The following is a 23,019-nucleotide window of genomic DNA, read 5'->3' as shown; positions in this document are numbered from 1 at the left end:
AGATGCAATTCCTATGAGTGGAAATGAGTGGGGACAGTAGAAAAAGCCAGGTTTGGCATGAGCAGCCCTAGGCCAGAATCCTGCTGTATTACTCACCAGCTGCAAACAACTAAGCCTTTCTGAGCCTCCATTTCTTCATCTCTAAATTGGAACCACCAGTACCTTTCCCACAGGGCTGCTTTGAGAACTAGAGCCAGGTCTGTGAAGAGCCTAGCATGCAATATAACAATAGCGACCCATACTGGACATGTACCAAGGCTTTCAACCTGTGTCCTGGCTCATCTGATCCTCATACAAAACTATGGGGTGGGAATTACTAGATTCCCATTTCATAAACGGAAAAACCAAAAGCCAAGATTCACAGGAACGAGGAAATTTGCCCAGGATCACAGAAATAATAATGTGTAAGTTGAAATTTGCATCAACTGTGTGATTGTAGGGTAGGCTTTCAAGCATAGTATCACTGTTAATAACTGGCAGCTGTGTTAATAGAACATGAACAGAGGTCTGAAGATAAGAAAGCATAGGGCATATTCAGAAAATAGTAAATGATCCAGCTGGGTTGGAATCATATTAGAGGAGAGAAAGATTAAGAGGTAAGGTTGGAAAAGCTAATTTATTCAGCACATCCCTTCCACACACCTGGCAAGGGGCTAAGAGTATAAAAATAAGCAAAACAGGCACAATTGCTGCTCCCGTACACCTTGCAGTCTGCTGGGGGAGGCAGACAATCAATTACAAAAAAATAGACATTTTAAAAAATGTGACCAGTTCTGTGCTTATGAGTGCAGGTGACAGAGGTTGAATGCTGAATGACAGAGGCTTATTAATTTGAGAGACTTTGAGGAGGTAATGAAAGTTTTTAAGCAGGACAGAAGATTTACCATTGGGCTATTAATATGGCAACAGGCAAAGAATGAGTTGGAGTAACAATTTGCTACAGAAGGTATGAACACCTGTAGAGAAGCTATTGCCTGAACGTGGATAAGAGGTAATGGAGGTACTGAATCAGAGAGGCATGGTAACATGTATAGGCTTTGCAACTGATTGAATGTGGGAATGACAGAAGAATCATAGTCTACTCTTGGGAGGGTACCTGACAAAAGGATGACGCCCAACGAGCAGGGCTTGAATTCAGAGAAATCATGGGATTTTCTCTCTCTAAACACATGAATCACAAGCCATGGCACACAGTCCTAAGTCCTTGTAACATCAAGGGTCAGATGAAGTACAGGCTCTGCCCACAAGCATGTGTTAATGGGCTAACAAGATGAGTCCACTAGCTTCCCTGAGTCCAAAAAAACGCCACTATTTTACTAGTCAATTAACAACAAAGTTTTTCAAATGGATTTGGAAATTCTTCACAAAACTTAGTAAAAAGTTACAAAATTATTTCTGAAGAAAAGTTTACACTAGATTATTGATCCTATTGATTTTCTGGATTCAAATTTCCCTCTCCAGCCCTGTGTTCATATCCTAAAGATCCCTGATGACCCTTCATCCTCTATCCCCAGGGCACCGTCCCAAGTTCAGGGACCCGTTCTTGGCCTCTGTACATCAGCTCTGAGCAACAGAGCAAATTGGCTGTAATTAGTCATCAGCTCCACCCAACTTTAGTCTTCATCTTCCAGGGCTCCTGGCCTCCTCTAGCCAGCAAGTGCAATACAGTTGCTTTTTTTAAAAGCAAATGCCCTAGCTCTAAACCCTGACTTCCTTCTTGTGTTCCCCATCCTCTTCTTAACTTTAACCAATTCATCTTACAAGTCTCTGACAATTGTAACTCAAATAGTCCTCATTAGTCCAATAGGCCTGGAAAGCAAGCACACTTATGCATGTGCATATAGAAACACCCTGAATTCATACAAGCATGCACACACACACATGATCCAGTGTCACCTCCCCCCCTCTATTTCCATGTCACATGATGGACATAAACATTTAAGAGAAAAGGAGAGAGCATGGAATACTATGCAGCCATAAAAAAGGATGAATTCATGTCCTTTGCAGGGACATGGATGAAGCTGGAAACCATCATTCTGAGCAAACTGTCACAAGGACAGAAAACCAAACACCACATGTTCTCACTCATAGGTGGGAATTGAACAATGAGAACACTTGGACAAGGTGTTGGGGGGAACATCACACACCAGGACGTGTCGTGGGGTCAGGAGCTGGGGGAGGGATAGCATTAGGAGAAATATCTAATGTAAATGACGAGTTAATAGGTGCAGCAAACCAACATGGCACATGTATACCTATGTTACAAACCTGCACGTTGTGCACATGTACCCTAGAACTTAAAGTATAATTTAAAAAAAAAATGAGAAACACCTTTTCCTTACCTGACCCACAGACACAAGCCATAAGTCTACGTATAATAATTCTCGATCACTATGGATAACATCTTTGTTTTCCCTCCTTATCCCTGTGAAGGAATGTGAGTTGGGTAGAAAGTGGATTTTTATGATCTCCAGGCATAACAATGTCCCCAGTAAGTCAGTTTCATTTATTTTCAAAAGAAGCTTGAATATCTGTAATGAACAAATCTGAAACTGTCAATCTATTTCCCTACCAAATTTTTTGTGTTAACAACAAACAATTAAGAATTTAAGCCACAAAGGTAGTTTTCCTGAAATCCTTCACTCTTTCTAGGGTGTACCTCATAACTCATATTCCATTGGGATAATTTTAAACCATCCATTCCCCTCACGAATGGTCCCTTTCAACTCCATTTGTACTGCCACTACAGACAGACATTAAATAAGGTAGATGAAGAATGAAGGATTCCAAATCGTATCAGATGTGTCATAAATGCAGAGCAGCATATGCTGTAGGGATTCTTTAGGCCCATAAATAGCCCATGTTTCAACATCAACTAATTCAACTGGAATATAAAATTCAAGAAGCAGCATGGATTTTGGAGCCAGACTGCCTGGATTTGAATATCAGCTCTGTCACTCAATAGTTAATATGACTTTAGGCAAACTACTTAACCTTTCTGGCCTCAGTTTCACCATCTATAAAATGGGAATAATATTAAGTGGAACCACATGAAAGTGCCATTTTTGTTGGCCAAAAAATGGTTGGACACTGACAATTTAATGTGGTCCAATTTAAGTTTCTAGCAGTTACAGTTTTTATGAAAATTAAGTGTACTAATTTGTGTGTACTTTCAATAGTACCTGGCACAAAATGAGTATCATATATATGTTGGCCTAAAATGAAGGAATGAACAAATGATGAATGGATGAATATATATGAATGAAGTAACTAAAAATCAGCTGATATGTAGTTACAGCTATCATAAAGTTTAACACTCATTAGAACTTATATGCAACAATAAACCCATTCATATACAGGCAACTAATCTTCAAAAGCACCAAGAACACACAATGGGGAAAGGATTGTGTATCTCTGATAAATAGTGTTGGAAAAACTGTCGGTAGGCAAAAGAATGAAATGGGATCCTTATCTTTACCATAAACAAAATTCAACTCAAAATGCATTAGAAAGTTAAACATAAGACCCGAAACTGAAAAACCCCTAGAAGAAACATAGAGGGAAAGCTTCTTGACATTGGTCTTGGCAATGATTTCTTGAATATGACATCCAAAGCACAAACAATGAAAACAAAAATATGTAAGACGGACTACACCAAACAAAAAAGCTTCTGCACAGCAAAGGAAACAATCCTGGGCTTTTTGTGGGGTGGGGGGAGGGGGAAGGGATAGCATTAGGAGATATACCTAATGTAAATGACAAGTTAATCGGTACAGCATACCAACAAGGCACATGTATACATATGTAACAAACCTGTGCGTTGTGCACATGTACCCTAAAACAAAGTATAAAAATATATATATATATATATAAAAGGAAACGATCCAGAGTAAAGGCAAAACCTACAGGATGACAAAAAGTGTTTGCAAACCATATATCTAACAAAGAGTTAATATCTAAAACATATAAGGAACTCAAACCTCAATAGCAAGAAAACAACCAGATTAAAAAATGGGCAAGGGACTTGAATAGACATTTCTCCAAAGATTGCAGACAAATGGCCAACACTTATATGAAAATATGCTCGACATCACTAATCATCAGGGAAATGCACATCAAAACCACAATGAGATATCACCTCACATCTCTCAGGTTGGCTACTATCAAAAAACCACAATCTAAGTGTTGTCAAGAATGTGGAGAAATTGGAACCCTTATACGCTGTTGGTGGGAATGTAAAGTGGTACAGCCACTGTGGCGCACAGCATGGAGTTTCCTCAAAAAATTAAAAAGAAGAATCAATATATGATCCAGTAATCTCATTTCTGGATAAATATCCCTAAGAATTGAAATCAGGATCTTGAAGAGATATGTATACACTCCCATGTTTATCACAACATATTCACAATAGCCAAGATAGGGAAACAACCTAAATGTCCACTGACAGATGAAGAAAGTATAGAATATACAATGGAGTATTACTCAGTCTTAGAAAATGAAATCCTGCTCCGTGTGACAACATGGATGAAACTTCAGGTCATTACACTAAGTGAAACAAGCCAGTCACAGAAGGACAGATACTGCATGATTCCACTTACATGCAGTATCTAAAGTAGTCAAACTCATAGACACAGAAGGTAGAACAGTGCTTGCCAGGAACTGGGGAGTAGGATATAAGTAATTGCTGTTCAACGGGTATAAAGTTTCAGCTATGAAAGATGAGTAAGTTCTAAAGACCTGCTATCCAACATCATACCTATATTTAACAATACTGTATTGTGCATTTAAAAATTTGTTAAGAGGGTATCAAGTCAAGTGTTCTTACACAATAAAAAAATGAACTAGTATGTAATGAGCACAAGACAGTTTATAGCTAACAGGGGCTTATTTCTCGTAATGGATACTGATTTCTATGTACATCTTCCCAACTAGACTCTTACTAATCTTTGTAATTGCTCTAATTTCTAGCACATTACCTGTCATGTCATAGTTGCTCAACAAATGTTTGTTGACTAAATGAACAAATGACCAATTAAATGAATGACTGCATATACATCTCCCCAGGATGTTTTGTGGCCTGACTTGATCCTATTTAAAAATTCCAAGGGAATTTTTTAGCCTCCAAGCACATAAGAATCAGTTCAATTCTTGGCACCAAGCCAGACCCACTTCCCAGTGTTAATCTTCAGACATCTCAATCAGATAAAGTAGGCCTGGAGACATCAGAGACAGAGCTCCCTGAATTAGCTCTACTGGTTCAAATTATCCTAGAAAGCTGCATGGGGTAAGCCTAGATTCCCTAAAGTTAGTAATAAGCTACATCATAGTTTAGTAGTCAGAGGAGCTGTGGTCAGCAGAGACCAACCCAACGGCCCATCACTCACAGTGACACGAGATACACAATTTCTCATACACAAGTCTCATCATCAAACTTACAATGTACCAAAGGCAAGGGCCCATATGAAGAAGAAATAAATTTATTATACCAAAGGACAAAAGAGCCAACACTTACCAGGAGGCAGAGGTAAAAACAAACTGTTTGTAGCTTCCAGAATCCTGGTCATGATGTGAAAAACTGCAAATTCAGCAGCACTGCCACGACTATTGCTGGGTAAAAAAACAAAGCAGCATGTCAGCCAAGGAGCTCATCTGTGATGCTCCATTTGTCCTAAGCAGTGGCTTTGAGTACTACACAAGGGTTCATGCTAATCATGAAATGCTATGCCTTGTAGAAAGCCCCATAAATATGACTGTGACCATCAGCCTAATGCCTAGAATTTAATCAGAGTAGGAACATATGTTACACATTGTATTAAGTGAAATTCCCCTTCTTGGCAGTACTGGGCTCATTTGTCCCTCCCGTGTCACCAACCATGTGCCAGGGAAAGAGGATGGATAAAGTAACAGGGGCATAACTTTTTTTTAATTTTAGCTTTTATTACACATTAAAGGGTACACATGCAGGGGGGCATAACTTTAAATGCTGAGTATAGAATTAAGCTAGATGGTGTTGAAGCTGGTGAGAACTGATTTGAACTAGTACATTTCAAAAGTGTTTTGCTAAAACAGAGTTGTTTCCACTCTTTGTACACCATGATAAAAGCGAGAAATACTTGCGTACAAGTGAAGAACCCAGGAATGAAGATTATGTTTCCTCCAACTGGTTTCTACAATGTGGCAAATGAGATCCAGCTGGAGGGTGAAGACAGTCCATTAACCATTGCTCCATTCCTTCCCTCGAGGGCCCCACAGCTAGGCCTCCACAACTCAGATAAGCATTTCAGGGCAGGTGGCATTCAGGCTGCATCCAGACACACAACTAGCCTTTCTGAGGTCAATTCTGAAGCACTGAACCCAAAATGGAAAGACTGAAAATGTGCACCAGAATCTAACAAAGCATCCTCTGTTTGTGTGGGCAGTGCCCCAGCTCAGCCTCCCCAGCCCAGCTAACTGGCCCCACCACTGACACTTACAGACCCTCATCTATCAGTGAAGGTAAAGTGCTACAGGGTTTGCTCTAAGCTTGTCACAATGCAAGAGCCAACAGTGGACAGTCAGAAGAAAAGAGACACAGAATGGAGGTCATGATCATGAGCTGTGAAGTAAGACTGGTATCAAGTCCAGATTCTATACATTACTAGTTGTGTAACCCTACACAAGTTACCCACCCTCTCCAAATTGCAGTGTCCTCATCTGCAAAGTGAGGGGAAATATTTCATAGGGTTGTTGTAAGAATTGATTAGCACACTGACTGGAACTAATCAACCAAAGTAGGTAGCCTTCTTTGTCTTAGAGCTTTATCCAGAAACCCATTCTAACGCTGCAACAAGTTTGCCAGCAGAAGAGCAGTCCCTATGGAGTTATCAGCCACGAATCCACACATTGTGTGGGCTAAAAACGGGGCAATGCAGAAGGATCTCCATAGACTCACAGGCAAACGCTATCCTCAATGATACAGATCCTCAGTTTCTCTTTGGCTGAAATCAAGTAAGTTAACATGTAACCAATATAATCAGGTTCTGCAGCAACTTCCTTGCATATGTTTTAGAAAGGATGCCAGCCACTCTCCTTAGAGGGGAGCAGAAGGCATGACTGGTGGCTGCTGGGCAGGGGCAGGGAGATGCGGCCTCAATCAGTGACTGCTGAGTCAATGTCAGGGACCTTGAGTTTTGTGAGACTTCATATGTATCATTTCTGGGCCTATTGGTTCTACAGGCTGTTAACACAAAGTAGTGTTAAAATTTATGTTATTAACAATGGAGAAAAATGACGCTTGAATGGAAACCCTTCTTAGCACTTTGGGAAGTAAGATTTCAAGTCAACAGAAATAAAGGTGATAGGTGGATGTGTTAAATCACTGTGTGTTGTGAGTTAAAAAAAAAAAAAAGTTAATGTCAACATGGGGAGGATCAGTAACACATTCATCAAGTGAGTTCCTTGGTACAGTTCTATGGAGAAGGAAACTTAAGAAAGATTCAAATCCCTGATTATAAATATCACTACATGAGAATACTAACCTCTCCTAATACATTAAAAACTATGAAACTCAAACCTTACTATAGAAATTCAAATATATTATGTAGAAACAACACTAATGGCTGCAATAAAGGCAGAAAACTTTAAACATGAAATGATTAAATCAGGATTATATCTAATAAATTTAACAAATCTTCCAGAGTTCAGTGGAAAAATATATGTTCACACACTGGCTTATTTGCATACTGGTCTTTTACAAATTTGGAGAAATAACGGAGTGTTCTTCCTCCTTCTGTGCAAACATTTTTTTGAATTTGTCAAACATTATTTCTAGATTCTAAGCAAGATCAGGCCTCAACCCTACATGCTTTTCCAAAGACTCAAGACAACCTTAAAATTCAATCTAGTCATATCACTACTATTTACACATACAGTGGTGTTACTAATCTGGATCACAAAATTTCAGTAAGTGGCTACTAGGTAAGGAACTGCCAATCTCAGTCTCACATGGTGGTATTCATACAAGTGAGCTAGAATCTGGCCTAGTTAGGCTACTGGAACTAATTAAGATTTGAAGTTCAAGTTCTCTCATGTCTGCATAAACCTCCATGTAGAGAAATCATCTCTTACTGTTTAATAAGGAGCTGGAAGTTGCCAAGACGAGATATTAACATTTGGCAAGCATACTAAATTCATTGTCCTATGTATCCATGGGTATATAAATCAGTATTTGAAGGGAGAGCAATAAACCACTTTCCAAACCAAATGCTCTTTGTTTATGGTCCTTATTTCCCTTTTCTCAATCTACAGCACCAAGTACTGATTTAAGAATGGGAGATCTCCAAAAATCTAATTTGAAAAACACATAAATGGGTTCACTGAACCACATTTTCAGAACTATATGGGGAGTGGGGTGAAGGGGCATATGAGGAGAATAAAAAGCAAGACCAACCAGTTTTGAAATGTAGTCCAGAACCATTTGTTCGATTTTCTTCTTTTCTACACCCTGTAGGTGTCTCAAAAAATGGTCTTTTAGCTCAGACACCATCTGAAAACAGGATATGCATTAGATAAGTCACAGCCTACCCACTCATACCTGCAACTGGTTTGAATTAGATCCACTTATTAACATTCTTTATCAATATAAAAAATATTGGATCTGAAGGTCCCATCAATGGAAATGCATAACTCTCAATATTTCTCTGGTAAGCATAAATAAGGGGTCCCCAACATTTGCCTCAAAAGGAATTACTTATGATTCACCCAAAGCCCCGTGAGCAACTGTGAGTAAGGCTCTAACTCTGACGAGAATCCTCCAAAGAAGACAGTGAAAGTCACCAACTTAGAAGTCACAGGCTTTGGGATCTACCAAAGGATTAAAGTCTACTTCTCCTAGAGTCCTGGGGGATTAACAGGAACAACTCTATACATAGAATGACTGAGCCAATGGGGGCAACAGTTTTGGGTGTTTTAGAAGGACAGAAGCAGGAGTAAAAGGGAAATAATCAGGTACTTCCCTCTACACAGTGGCCACAGACACTCAACACAGCCCCTTGACAAGCAAAGTTAATGAAATATTCATTCTGGTGCCTCCAAATAGGTTTGTTTCTATACTCGCTTTGTATGATCATCCTTGGGCCTCCCCACTCCCCCAACCATTAGCATTCCCAGCCCTCCCCACCTTTTGCTTTTCTCTCTCCTCCTCCCTCCTTTCTCTTTTGCCTAGACAACACGCTCAGCAAGAGCAGGATGCCAGGGCCATGTTTGTGCCAATAAACAGCCCAAGGGAGTTGTACAGCTTATATCACCCATGCACACATCTTCTATTTTAGCAGATTCACATTACAATACCCCGAGTAAAACCAAGTCCACAACCTTCAGGGCCAAGACATAATGGTATCTTATTTCAATTCAGTCTCATGCATGTGCCAATTAATTTGGCTTTAAAAAACAGATGCTTTCTATGTAATACATAGTGCATACTTCTTTGTGCTTTTCAATTTTTCCATGAAGATAAAAATTAAAATCACCCATAATCCTACCACCCACATTAACAATTGGAGGTTATTTTTTTCTTTTTCCTGGTGTGCACACCCATTCTAATGTTGTGTGTTTGTCGTATAAACATTGTTTGCCATACTTTTTTTTTTTTTGCTCTGTCACCCAGGCTGGAGTGCAGTGATACGATCTCAGCTCACTGCAACCTCCACCTCCTGGGTTCAAGCGATTCTCATGCCTCAGCCTCCCGGTAGCTGAGATTACAGGCACGTGCTACCACGCCCAGCTAATTGTTGTATTTTTAGTAGAAACAGGGTTTCACCATGTTGACCAGGCTGGTCTCGAACTCCTGACCTCAGGTGATCCACCCGCCTCGGCCTCCCAAAGTGCTGGGATAACAGGTGTGAGCTACAGTGCCCAGCCATGTTTGCCATACTATTTTAATGGCTGTGCAATATTTAATTTTATAAAAGTACTATAATTATTTCCTTCTTGTATATGTGAGATTTTTCTTTTACTATTGTTGCCTTATCTAAACTAACCTCTCCTATTAAAAACTATGAAACTCAAACCTTACTGTAGAAATTCAAATATATTATGTAGAAACAACACTAATGACTGCAATAAAGGCAGAAAACTTGAAAATCAAACCTCAACTAATAAATAGATTATCCTATTCTTAAGTACACATGGTATTAAAAATGTTATTAGACTTTCCAGATGTCTCTTTAATCAGCTTTTTAAAGGTTTTGGATTTATTTACAAATTCTGCTTTTCAATTAATTTATTTTGATTTATATTTCTTTGGCCATCCTAGTATTATGACTTCTTGAGAAAAAGTACTTCGTTCTGTTGTTTTTTTGTTGTTGTTTTGTTTTTTGAGACGGAGTCCCCCTCTATCGCCTAGGATAGAGGGCAGTGGCGCAATCTTGGCTCACTGCAACCTCCACTTCCTGGGTTCAAGTGATTCTCCTGCCTCAGCCTCCTGAGCAGCTGAGATTACAAGTGTGCACCATCATGCCCAGCTAATTTTTGTATTTTTAGTAGAGACAGGGTTTCACCATGTTGGCCAGGCTGGTCTCAAACTTCTGACTTCAGGTGATTGCCTGCCTTGGCCTCCCAAAGTGCTGGGATTACAGGCATGAGCCACCGTGCCCAGCCTGTTCTGTTGTATTTGAAACCCCAAATACAAATGCCACAAAGATGCAGCTCTTTCCTTTTTTAAAGCACTCTCAACGCTATAAACTCCTTATCATGGTTTGTAAATTACATATGTATTTGTGTGATTCATGTGTGTCTTCCCCCTTTGACTACATATTCCAAGACGGCAGAAATCATATGGGTTGCTTACCACTGGGCACACAGGGTCCATAATGCTGGCAAAACATACTTGTGCAAAGAATAAAGAATAAGATCAGAATGAGAAGCCCCCTGTAACCCTTTCCCCTTGTCTTACGGTCCCTTGTTTGCCAGCCCCTAAAGAACCCACGTACCACTTACCAGCCCCATGAGCAGCCGCTGGTGGCTATCTTCCTCCTGCAGGAGGGGTGTTAATCTTGGCCCTGAAATGAAACAGAGCAATAGTTAGACTCTGAGCAGTTTTCAGGAGATGGGTTAGAAGGAAGAAGAATCAGCCTGGGTTTCCCTTATCTGAGTCACTGAGAAAACATAACACAGGATGAAAATTTTTCATTACCTAAGTGTGACCTAGTCCTACAAGGTGAACTTATCAGAGCCGTGTGAAACAGGGAATGACCGAGAAAGGAAGAAAACAACACATTCCTCAACCCCAGTAGGCTCTAGCTTTGGATTTTTGTTCAACAGTAAAACTCACTGCTAAGAACCTCTGCTCCACTGGAAACAGAGGGACTTGGGCCTTCTCTTAACCCTTCTGGGGTCATAAACTGAGGGAACACGGCTCGGTGGAAGGACTGCATGGCTCCCTTCTACTTTCTGAACCCTGTAGTTCAGTAGCCTTGGGAGTTACTGAGCTGAGGGGGCCAGTCAATGACTGCAGCAAATAATACTAACTGGCACAAGTTATCAGACTACAAAGGTAGCTAGGAAAAGGTGGAAAAGTGATATGTTAAATCAAATGGTACTTTCTCCACCATGATTTTCAATGCACACTACAGTGTAGTGGCTCTAGGGGCAGACAAACCCAGTCTTGCTGGAAAATCTGCCCCAAAGCGCTTCTAACATCTTTGTATTCCATTCTTTTCTTCTTAAATACTTGAGATCCAGTGCCAGGCAAGAAGGCAGAACCACTCTGCTCAGTGGGCTGGCAACTCCTTCTGGGAGGGCATCAATATCTCTTGACCCCCAGGATAAATCTTCCCTGGATCCTACACAACCCTCGTGATTGAGATGAAACAATTTAACATGTGAATCCAACAGCCCTGCATTTCACAGAATGTTCTGTTTCAGGCAGTGACATTGTTTATGGGGAACTAGTATACGCAAAGCACATGCGAGGAAAGGGAAGAGTTTCCTAAAGCGTGTTAAGAGACACTGACTAGTAACAGGATGCAAATGGCCCTGACACATAGAGTAGCTCCATAAGCAGGGCAGGAGGGGTGGCATGACAGAAACCTCAACCAGACCAGCAACATTCCCCGTGTTGCAAAACCCCCAGCAATGCAAGGATGATAAGCCTGAAACACACACATGCATGCCCCTGTCTGGCAGGGCAGATCCCCTGGCTTCAGGCACCGATGGCCTGGTAAGGCAGAGGCTGGTTCCTCCCACGCTGGTCAGTGAGCCCAGGCTCTGTCAGCCTAAGCTGGATGACAAGTGTACTGTCACAGTTCACTGTGCTGTGTGCACAGCTGGAGGAGGTGCAGCAATGCACTGTATAAAATAGTTTCCATTAGAATCACCCAACATCCAAGCCCATAAAACAGGAGTCGGATATAAAAACAAAAGCTTATTTAATGAAGGCTGACCTTCATGAGGCAAGAAAGTGTTCTTCTGGCAACTACAAATAAGCCTGTGCCTGAATATGCTCAGCATTCCCTTCCCCTGGTTTCACTTGGCCAAGTCCCCTTTGTTTATCAAGACTTAACTCACCTGTCAGCCCTCTGGGGGAGCCTCTTCCAACCTCCCTCCCTCCTCCAGCCATCCCCGCTCCTGACCTATCCTCTCACTCCCTGCATCTATGGATTATATAATACCTGTCATTTGGTTTAGAAGCCACATGTTAACATTTCTTCCTTACACACTAAGGAATAAAGCAGCCACCTCAGGTACCCCTATGTGCTAAGCACTATGCTAGGTGCTATCTGCATTGCCCCAGTTAGTCTCATTTTCTCCTCACTCCCCTGAGGACAGTGCACAAATGGGTAAGTGACTTGCCCAGGAGCACATGGTTCTCAAGAGGCCATGCTGGAATATAAGTCCAGCTCTGTCTAGCTCTCAAGCCTGTGCTCTTTCCCCCAGAACCACACTGCTTACCTGGAAGCTCCTCATCTTTATGCCTCTAGGACCTGTGTGCCCAATTTTTAACCCAAATGAGAGGCACATACAAGGCAAGACCCAGTAGGATCAGACAGCTAGAAAGCAAGCAGCACCAAGCCAAGGGAAATGCCAAAATGCACCCTGTGGGCACAGCCAGAGGGCAGCTCTGTATGACAGGAAATAAGGAGAACCGCAAGGCCATCACCCAGGGACTCCCACAGCAAAAGCACATTCAGCAGCTGTCCCCGGAGGTCCTGGTGCCTAGACAGACATGGGAAGAGCCGTGCGGCCACTCTAACAGCAAGATATTAAAAGGTGCTGCCTGCACCACACTACTGGAAGTGATTTTCTTGCCAACCCACAGTGGTAGGAAGAACAGTGCTACAAACAAAACACTGACTGGAACCCAGAAGACTTTATTACACATCTTTTCTTACCCAAATTTCTTGCTTCTAGGTTAGAAATCACCCTACGAAGAAATCAGCCATGTTATTCACAGACAGCATTGCTTTTAAAAAATTTAAAGCCACATCATACAAAGATATCCTCCTTTAAAAATTCATAAAAACCACCGTAGAAACTATTCTCAGGCTGCTGAAAACCTCAAAAAACTTTGATCAATGTAGTGAAAGCCACATTAGGCAATTAAAAAATCTCAAAACCCTTTAGTGCCAACAATGGCAATAATTTAGAACAATTGTAGCTCTCAGTTATTGAAAATAATGGGGACAGAAAATAGAACAGAGGTTGGAATGGGGCCTATACTTTTAGTACTCTGAGATGACTCATATATCCAGAAAATAGGCTTTCAAAATAAGAGCAAGCTCACTAGCCCACTGACACTTTAAAAAAAAAAAAAAAAATCAACCTACTATTTGCCTTTCTCTCCTAAAATGCTCACTAATAGGAAATTTCTTTACCAATTATCCATTGTAAACATCTATCCGCAGGTTACAAGTCTATAAGGTTCAACATATAAGCTTTTCCCACTAGAAATTCCAGCTCCAAATTCTAGAATAGGGTCCAAGTGGCTGCATTCGTGAAGCTGACAATATTATTTTGCTGGGGATATGCAACAAAAGTAAACTACTTCTATAAAAGGTAGCCAACAAAACAAAGTAATTGTAAATGTTAACCATCTTAGATACGATAACCTCTAATTTCACTTACTTTACTGCATTATCAAGAATATTCCTCACGTATGCCGTGGACCTTCGTTTTCCTGTTTTCTAGGAGTGAGAACACGTCAGGAGTGTGGAAGGTAAAAGTTTTATTAGTGACTTTTCACATCAAGGATATAATGCAATACAGTTAAGAGCATCAGAGAGAAGAAATACACTTTCCAGGTAATCAGAACACCTAGTTTTTTTTAAACTTTTAAGAAACATTTTATTCTGAAACAATTACAGATTCACAGGAAACTGCGAGTCAACTATATACTATATACAACAACACTAATCTACGCACAGCAATACTAGAGAGACATCCAATGTACCCTCCACCCAGTCTCCTCAGTGCTTGTATCTTACCTAACTAGAGCACAATATCAAAATCAAAAATTGACACTGGCACAATGTGTGTGTGTCATTCTATGTCATCATATTTAGATTCATGTCCCACAATGTACCACCACAATCAATATACAGAACTCTTCGAACACCCCCAAAGATTTCCCTGGGTCACCCCTGGACAGTGAGTCACATCTCCCTCCAACTACCCTAACCCCTAATGACCACTAATTTGGAAACACCTAGATTTTTTAATATCAATTTTTAACTGCATAAGTAACCTGAGAACACATCTGAGACGTGGATATTAATCATACTTCTACTATGAATGTGCTGCGTGTCCCTTAAACTTTCTGCTTTTCAGTTTCCTCCCCAGGAGAACAGAGATCATAGAAGCATCTCTGCCTATTGAGATCAGTAATGACAATGTTCAAGTCCCTGGCAATTGGGAAGAGTGCTACATGGAAGCCAGCCTTATGATTTAAAGACATCACCTGGATCCAGTCCACTATGCCTGGCTGCTGGCTTTGTTCTCACTGACCCACTCATACCTCTTCAGAGATCAGGTTGTGCCACTCTCTCCTGACCACGCTGTTGTTATAGTGGAAGTGTGGCTTGGCGTACTTAACATATTCTAGGTTGGAGTTCAGTTTTTCCCAGTAGCCCTTAAAGCTGAGCACCTGTAGGAGACAAAAACATCAGTGGCCTTCAGAGGCAGGCCCAGTGGCCCAAACCACCCAGTGAGTATCACGCAAGCCTTATTTCCTGAGCTCTCACGGCCCACATTTCTGAGTGAATACTTTGTACAGAGGATGGTATTCTAGACCCAATAGGGATTCTAAAATAGACTTAAAGAATCTTGTTTTCAGAAAAAAACAAACAACCCCATCAAAAAGTGGGCAAAGGACATGAACAGACACTTCTCAAAAGAAGACATTTATGCAGCCAAAAAACACATGAAGAAATGCTCATCATCACTGGCCATCAGAGAAATGCAAATCAAAACCACAGTGAGATACCATCTCACACCAGTTAGAATGGCCATCATTAAAAAATCAGGAAACAACAGGTGCTGGAGAGGATGTGGAGAAATAGGAACACGTTTACACTGTTGGTGGGACTGTAAACTAGTTCAACCATTGTGGAAGTCAGTGTGGCGATTCCTCAGGGATCTAGAACTAGAAATACCATTTGACCCAGCCATCCCATTACTGGGTATATACCCAAAGGTCTATAAATCATGCTGCTATAAAGACACATGCACACGTATGTTTATTGCGGCACTATTCACAATAGCAAAGAGTTGGAACCAACCCAAATGTCCAACAACGATAGACTGGATTAAGAAAATGTGGCACATATACACCATGGAATACTATGCAGCCATAAAAAATGATGAGTTCGTGTCCTTTGTAGGGACATGGATGAAACTGGAAAACATCATTCTCAGTAAACTATCGCAAGGACAAAAAACCAAACACTGCATGTTCTCACTCATAGGTGGGAATTGAACAATGAGAACTCATGGACACAGGAAGGGGAACATCACATTCCAGGGACTGTTGTGGGGTGGGGGGAAGGGGGAGGGACAGCATTAGGAGATATACCTAATGCTAAATGACGAGTTAATGGGTGCAGGAAATCAACATGGCACATGGATACATATGTAACAAACCTGCACATTGTGCACATGTACCCTAAAACCTAAAGTATAATTAAAAAAAAAAAAAAAAAAAAGAATCTTGTTTTCCCACTTCATTTTCTGTCTTTTTTGTTTTCTTGTTTGTTTTTTTAACCACATAAAGAACTGCTGCTCACTTCCCAAAACCAACAGGACTTCCCCAGATTGAGGCTTAGCAGGGAAACCTGTATTAAACACATTGAGTCATTTCCTCCCTTGAGACCCGTTTTTTATGACTTAGGTGATGTCAACAGTGCCATGTTCACTAAGACAAAGTTCATTAACATTTGGATAAGTGGAGTACGCGTACTTTCCTGCTAAGCTTATTTACTGCCAAGGACATTTTTCAAAACCTAGGAATCAAAAAAAGGTGAAATGAACTAATTTTATATTGTCACATACACCAAAACAGAATTAGTCAGCATTCTATCTAGATCTTTGAATTATTGATATAATTGTATTACCCTGAAGCAAGAATATATCCATTATATTCATTTTTAAATAATAAAATGCAATGTTACTACATTCTTAGTGTTGGCCAGGCACGGTGGCTCACGCCTGCAATCCCAGCACTTTGGGAGGCTGAGGTGGGCGGATCACGAGGTCAGGAGATCGAGACCACGGTGAAACCCCGTCTCTACCAAAAATACAAAAAGTTAGCCAGGTGCGGTGGTGGGCACTTATAGTCCCAGCTATTCGGGAGGCTGAGGCAGGAGAGTGGCATGAACCCAGGAGGTGGAGCTAGCAGTGAGCCGAGATCACGCCACTGCACTCCAGCCTGGGTGACAGAGCGAGACTCCGTCTCAAAAAAAATAAAAATAAAAAAATACATTCTTAGTGTTGAAGGATATTCTGACACAACTTGGTTTTAAACCAATAAAGGTAGACTTACGATACTTTTTGCCAAAATACGTGCATTTACAAATGATTTGACTGGGGCCAGAGATGTAATGTGTGGTCATAAAACTAAGTGAACTATTGCCTGCCAAGGTGACAGACTTGGCTGAACTGCAAGAAAAATAAGAAAACTTAAAAACAAACAAACAAACAAAAAAACACCTCAATCAAGAAAAATGCCCTCATGTTAAATTATAGCATGTTATTACCATTTTTAATCTAAAGACAGTCATAATTGGTTTGAAATGTATTTTGGAGTATCAGTAAAGTAAGTAACATAATATTAAAACTTGCTCTTTCAGAAGCCTGAAATGCCCATCCGGCCAACATCCCTCCTCCCAGAGACAGAAAAACTCTTCCCAAGAAAGTCTCATGTCCAGGGGAAAACATGAATCAGATCCCACTCCTCACTTGACTCACCTCACTAGTCTTTTCTTTCCCTTTCCATTTATTTATAATGAATGTATACTTATCCACCCTTTGGGTCTTCTTTGTATTTGAGAAAAAAAAAAAAAAAAGACAAGACAAATCCTGCAGATGTTTGACAGAATTAGGTCCCTGACTGGAAGTCTCTAAAGCTTTCTTGCTGTCCTAATCTGGGCTCAGGCACAGGAGAGCCAAAAGCCAGAAGACTAATTGGTGTTGTGGTGACATCTAGTGTTCAGTCGAGCTATTAATTCCTCCTGCTTGGCCACAGGAGTCCCACCCACACAGTTCACCCAGACCTTGCCCAGGACAGGATATGGGAGGGGAGAAACTCAGATGCCCTCTACCTGTCATCTGGCCCCATCCCCTCAAGTCAAATGCTATCCTGTTGTTAGAAGTCCCCACTCACTGCAGCTCCTAAGAAAAGATCTCTCCCAAATTACCTTCCTTCTCCCTCCATTTAAAAAATCCCTTTCCTCATAACCTTTTGGGGAGGTAGGCACATTTTTCATAGTTTTGTTTTATTTTAAATTAACAAATAATTGTATATATTTATGGGCTGCAATGTGGTGTTTCAATACATGCATACATTGTGGAATTATCAAATCAGGCTAATTAGCATAGCCATCTGTCTGCTAAGAAGAAACAGATCAAACAGAGCCTGCCACATGTCCGTGGACAGGCTTTCCAGGGGCTCCAGCACCCACTGCCTGAATGTAAAATAGAGCATGTGTTTGTATGAGCGCTTTTCTGGGGAGATGGTCTATAGCTTGCACCAGATTTTCAAAGAAATCCATGGCCTAAAATAGACTAGAGTTAGAAGGAAAAGGATCTGAATTTAAAATAAAACAAAAATTAAAACTTACACTTAAGTAAGAAATATTGTTAGCCAAACATCCCAAAAATATTTTCACATGAACTTACATGTTTTTCAGGAGGGGGGTCACTGGCCTAATACAGATATTAGATATATCTATAATATCTTACAGATATTAAGATGATACAGAAAAATCTATATATTTCACTATTTGGTATCCACTAGAGAAGTGATATAGCTTTTTTCAGTTAAGAAATGCAGCCAGGTGTGATGGGTCATGCCTGTAATCCCAGCATTTTGGAAGATGGAGGCAGGTGGATCACAAGGTCAGGAGATCAAGACCATCCCAGCCAACATGATGAAACCCTATTTCTACTAAAAATACAAAAATTAGCTGGGTGTGGTCGCATGCACCTGTAGTCCCAGCTACTTGGGAGGCTGAGGCAGGAGAATCACTTGAACCCGGGAGGCAGAGGTTGCAGCGAGCCGAGATGGCGCCACTGCACTCCAGCCTGGCAACAGAGCGAGACTGTCTCCAAAAAAAAGAAATGCACAGAGATCATTCTAAATTGGAAAGTCTATTTGGAAACCTGGAAAACAGACACGGAACAGGGGAGGGAAATGGATTTGAGTCAGTGAAGGACAAGGAAAGGATGTTCCAGGTGGGACTCTTAGGGTGTGAGCAAAGACAGAGACTAGAAGATGGATTCGGGGCTCAGATCTGAGCCAGAGCATTCGAGTCAACAGCACTTCATTCTCTATGGTGAAGACAATAGCCTCCAGCATGTGCAACTCCCAGCCTCAGCTGCCCATTGGAACCACCTGGGTCCCATCCCCCATTAGATTTAATTGGCTTGGGGTGTGCCTGAGCCTTATGAGTTTTACAAGTTCCCCCAAGTGATCCTAATGTTCAGCCAGGACTGAGAACAGTGAGCATGTTGAAGTAATCCCAGGCACCCCACCCTCAAACACTTTACTCAGTCTATACACCTCTAGATTAAAGGCTATATAAATCACCAGCTGTCTAAAGACTTCTGATTGTGTGGTTTTAAAATAGGAGATATAGTTAAAGAGGTAGTTAGGGCCAAATCTTTGAGGGATTCTGAATGCCAAGGTGACACCAGCATGCTCATTATCCCAGAGAATAAAGGATCTCCCACATAACGTTTTAGATGTTGTAACCCAGAATGGAGGGGAGGGGAAGGGAGAGTTGAATCTGCACAATCCCAAGAGCCAAGACACACCATCGCACCACTAAGCTCTAGGATGAGCCTGGTCAAGAAACAACAGATGCTGGTGAGGCTGTGGAGAAATGGAAATGCTTTTACACTGTTGGTGGGAATGTAAACTAGTTCAACCATTGTGGAGGACAGTATGGCGATTCCTCAAAGACCTAGAACCGGAAGTATTATACCATTTGACCCAGCAATCCCATTGCTGGGTGTATACCCAAAGGTATACAAATCCTATTATAAAGCTACATGCACGTGTATGTTCACTGCAGCACTATTCACAATAGCAAAGAAATGGAATCAATCCAAATGCCCATTAATCATAGACTGAATCAAGAAAATGTGGTACATATACACCATGGAATACTATGCAGCCACAAAAAGGAACAAGATCATGTCCTTTGCAGGGACACAGATGGAGCTGGGAGCCATTATCCTCAGCAAACTAACACAGGAAGAGAAAACCAAATGCCACATGTTCTCACTTATAAGTGGGAGCTGAACAATGAGAATACATGGACACAGGGAGGGGAACAACACACACTGGGGCCTTTTGGGGGGTTGGGGGAAGGACAAAATAAAGACATCAGAATAAATAGCTAATGCATGCTGGGCTTAATACCTAGGTGATGGGTTGAGAGGTGCAGCAAACCACCATGGCACACGTTTACCTATGTAACAAACCTGCATGTCCTGCACATGTATCCTGGAACTTAAAATTAAAAAGATGAACCTGGGAGCACAGGAAATCACTGTCAATCAGCTAGCACTTATCCAACAAAGCAAATACTGTACTCATCAGGAACAACAGCACCACAAAATGAAAGCCACCACTGCCCAGGAAGCCCATTACCAGCTACTTGAAAAGAGCTAATAAATCTTTAAAAATAAAACACAAAAATGCTGTATAAGAAACATACCCGGCCGGGCACAGTGGCTCACGCCTGTAATCCCAGCACTTTGGGAGGCCGAGGTGGGTGGATCACAAGGTCAGGAGATCGAGACCTTCCTGGGTAACAAAGTGAAACCCCCATCTCTACTAAAAATACAAAAATTAGCCGGGAGTGCTGGCGGGCGCCTGTAGTCCCAGCTACTCCGGAGGCTGAGGCAAGAGAATGGGGTGATCCCGGGAGGCGGAGCTTGCAGTGAGCCAAGATCGCACCACTGCACTCCAGCTTGGGCGACAGAGCAACACTCTGTCACACACAAAAAAAAGAAACATGCCCATACCGGGTGCAGTGGCTCACACTGCAATCCCAGCACTTTGGGAGGCCAAGATGGTTGGATCACTTGAGCTCAGAAGTTGGAGACCAGCCTGGGCAACATGGTGAAAACCCGGCTCTACTAAAAATGCAAAAAATTAGCTGGGCATGGTGGCGTGTGCCTGTAGGCCCAGCTACTTGGAAGGCTGAGATGGATCACTTGAACCTGGGGAGGCAGAGGTTGCAGTGAGCCAAGATCATGCCACTGCATTCCAGCCTGGATGACAGAATGAGACTGTCTCATAAAAAGCAAAGCAAAGAAAAATACCCCTGAATGAGAGACAATGTTAAAAGCAATCAGATCCTCAAGGAATGACCTGGAAGCATTTTCCTACATAAAGGGGAGTTTTTTCTCTTAGGATGACCTGAAATAATTGCCAAACACAGCCCATCACAACTATTCACTGAACAAAAGAACCAGTGGGTTACATTAAGGAATTGTTTCCCATTTATGATTTGGATTGCCAATTGATCCAAAAACAAACAAAAAAAAAAGCTCTGTGGTACTGGCTCATCTGCAAATTACTGCCAGAAAAAAAATCTGCCTTTCATTTCTAAAAGGCCCTTTGGCTTTGGTCCCACTTCTGCTGATTAACCAGCATCTTCTTACAGAGAAGGCAGCCAACTCAAAGAGAACCCTTTCCTCTGTGCCAGGACTCAACTAACACAGCTAAAGCATCATCCAATTTGGCCCTTCAGTGGATTCCATCTCAGTATCAGCTTTTACTTACAACCCAGAGAAACACAGTGACCCACTACCTCTAAGCACTGACAGAATAAATAGAAAACGTTTGTGTATACATAAAGCTAGGAAGGCACTAAACTAAGATGCTCTAAACAGGAACACTCATACACAGGGCAAGTGACCAGAACTCCTGAGGCTGCCCACTTAGGGAAATGCACGCTGCAATTTCAAGGTCTCCTGAATATAAATGGACTTTCTCCTTCTTCCCCAATATCTAGCAAAAATTTCCACTTACTTGCCCATCTGGGTAGTTCTATTAGCCATTTTTAATGGATTGGATTTTTTTCTAAAAATGAAATCACTAAATATGGCTCTAAACTATTCCATCTCACAATCAGCTTATGCCCTGAGAAAGTCAATGCTAAGCTCTTTCCCTCCTCTCAATCTTGAGAATGAAAAACACCTGTCCCCAACCAAAACTATGAATAAGACCAGCACAGTGTAGTAGGTGGTAGAAGAGGAACAAAAACAAGAATCCTCCATCCTGGGTCTGTTCCTCAATTTCATCAACTAGGAAGTAGCCTGAAGACACCTCCATTGCTACAGAAACAACAGGAATGAAATCACTAGCCTCAAGCTCTTTTGTTTTTGTTTTTTGAGACAGAGTCTCCCTCTGTCGCCCAGGTTGGAGTGCAATGGCGCAATCTTGGCTCACTGCAACTTCCACCACCTCCCAGGTTCAAGCAATTCTCCTGCCTCAGCCTCCCGAATAGCTGGGACTACAGGCGCCTGCCACCATGCCCAGCTAATTTTTGTATTTTTAGTAGAAATGGGTTTCACCGTGTTGGCTAAGCTAGTCTCGAACTCCTGACCTCAGGTGATCCACCCACCTAGGCCTCCCAAAGTGACGGGATTATAGGCATGAGCCACCGTGCCCAGCCAGTACCATCTTATTTTTTTAATCTATGCTAATCTACCTCTAATTAGTATTTCTTCGTTGCATCATAAAATTAAGGTTTATGGTACCCACTGGCCTCACTATAATTAACTGTTCCAGAAAATATGTGCAAACTGAACTTTGGGAAATCAGTATTTCCCACATAACCAACTAACACTGCTATTGATGCTACATCTTTGTCAAAGCAACAATTTTTTAAAATTGTAAACTATTATATTGTAATTATACCATTACTTCAGACCACTAAAAAACTTTTTAAGTGATCATGGTTGTCTGTATTGTGGGAGTCTTTTGTGTTTCACTAAGCAATTAATTACATTCATGCTCTGCCCAATTAAAACTTTGTGTTTTGTTTGTGAGGTGGAGTCTTGCTCTGTCGCCAAGCTGGAGTGCAGTGGCACTATCTTGGCTCACTGCAACCTCCACCTCCCAGGTTCAAGGGATTCTCTTGCCTCAGCCTCCCGAGTAGCGGGGGGGTTACAGGCGTGCACCACCACACCTGGCTAATTTTTGTATTTTCTGTAGAGAGACAGGGTTTCACCATGTTGGCCAGGCTGGTCTCAAACTCCCGGCCCCAAGTGATCCACCCGCCTCAGCCTCCCAAAGTGCTGGGATTACAGGTG

General features: G+C 41.6%; 1 protein-coding gene across 2 annotated transcripts in view; it reads right to left on the bottom strand.

Moving 5' to 3' along the window:
* Positions 1-23,019, bottom strand: part of GSAP (gamma-secretase activating protein) — a 101,012-nt gene that overhangs the window by 4,366 nt on the left and 73,627 nt on the right. For both annotated transcript variants that reach the window (XM_030825353.1, XM_030825354.1), the window contains exons 20-26: positions 14,990-15,118; positions 14,101-14,159; positions 13,368-13,399; positions 10,975-11,036; positions 8,429-8,524; positions 6,122-6,192; positions 5,513-5,607 (exon numbers count right to left, since the gene is read on the bottom strand). In XM_030825353.1, coding sequence (XP_030681213.1) covers positions 5,513-5,607; positions 6,122-6,192; positions 8,429-8,524; positions 10,975-11,036; positions 13,368-13,399; positions 14,101-14,159; positions 14,990-15,118 — 544 coding nt within the window. The remainder of the gene's footprint in view (positions 1-5,512; positions 5,608-6,121; positions 6,193-8,428; positions 8,525-10,974; positions 11,037-13,367; positions 13,400-14,100; positions 14,160-14,989; positions 15,119-23,019) is intronic.

This window comes from Nomascus leucogenys, chromosome 13 (assembly GCF_006542625.1).
Source record: "Nomascus leucogenys isolate Asia chromosome 13, Asia_NLE_v1, whole genome shotgun sequence".
Lineage (NCBI taxonomy): Eukaryota > Metazoa > Chordata > Mammalia > Primates > Hylobatidae > Nomascus > Nomascus leucogenys.
Note: the sequence above shows the minus strand (reverse complement) of the source record. Positions and strands in the feature narration are given on the sequence as shown.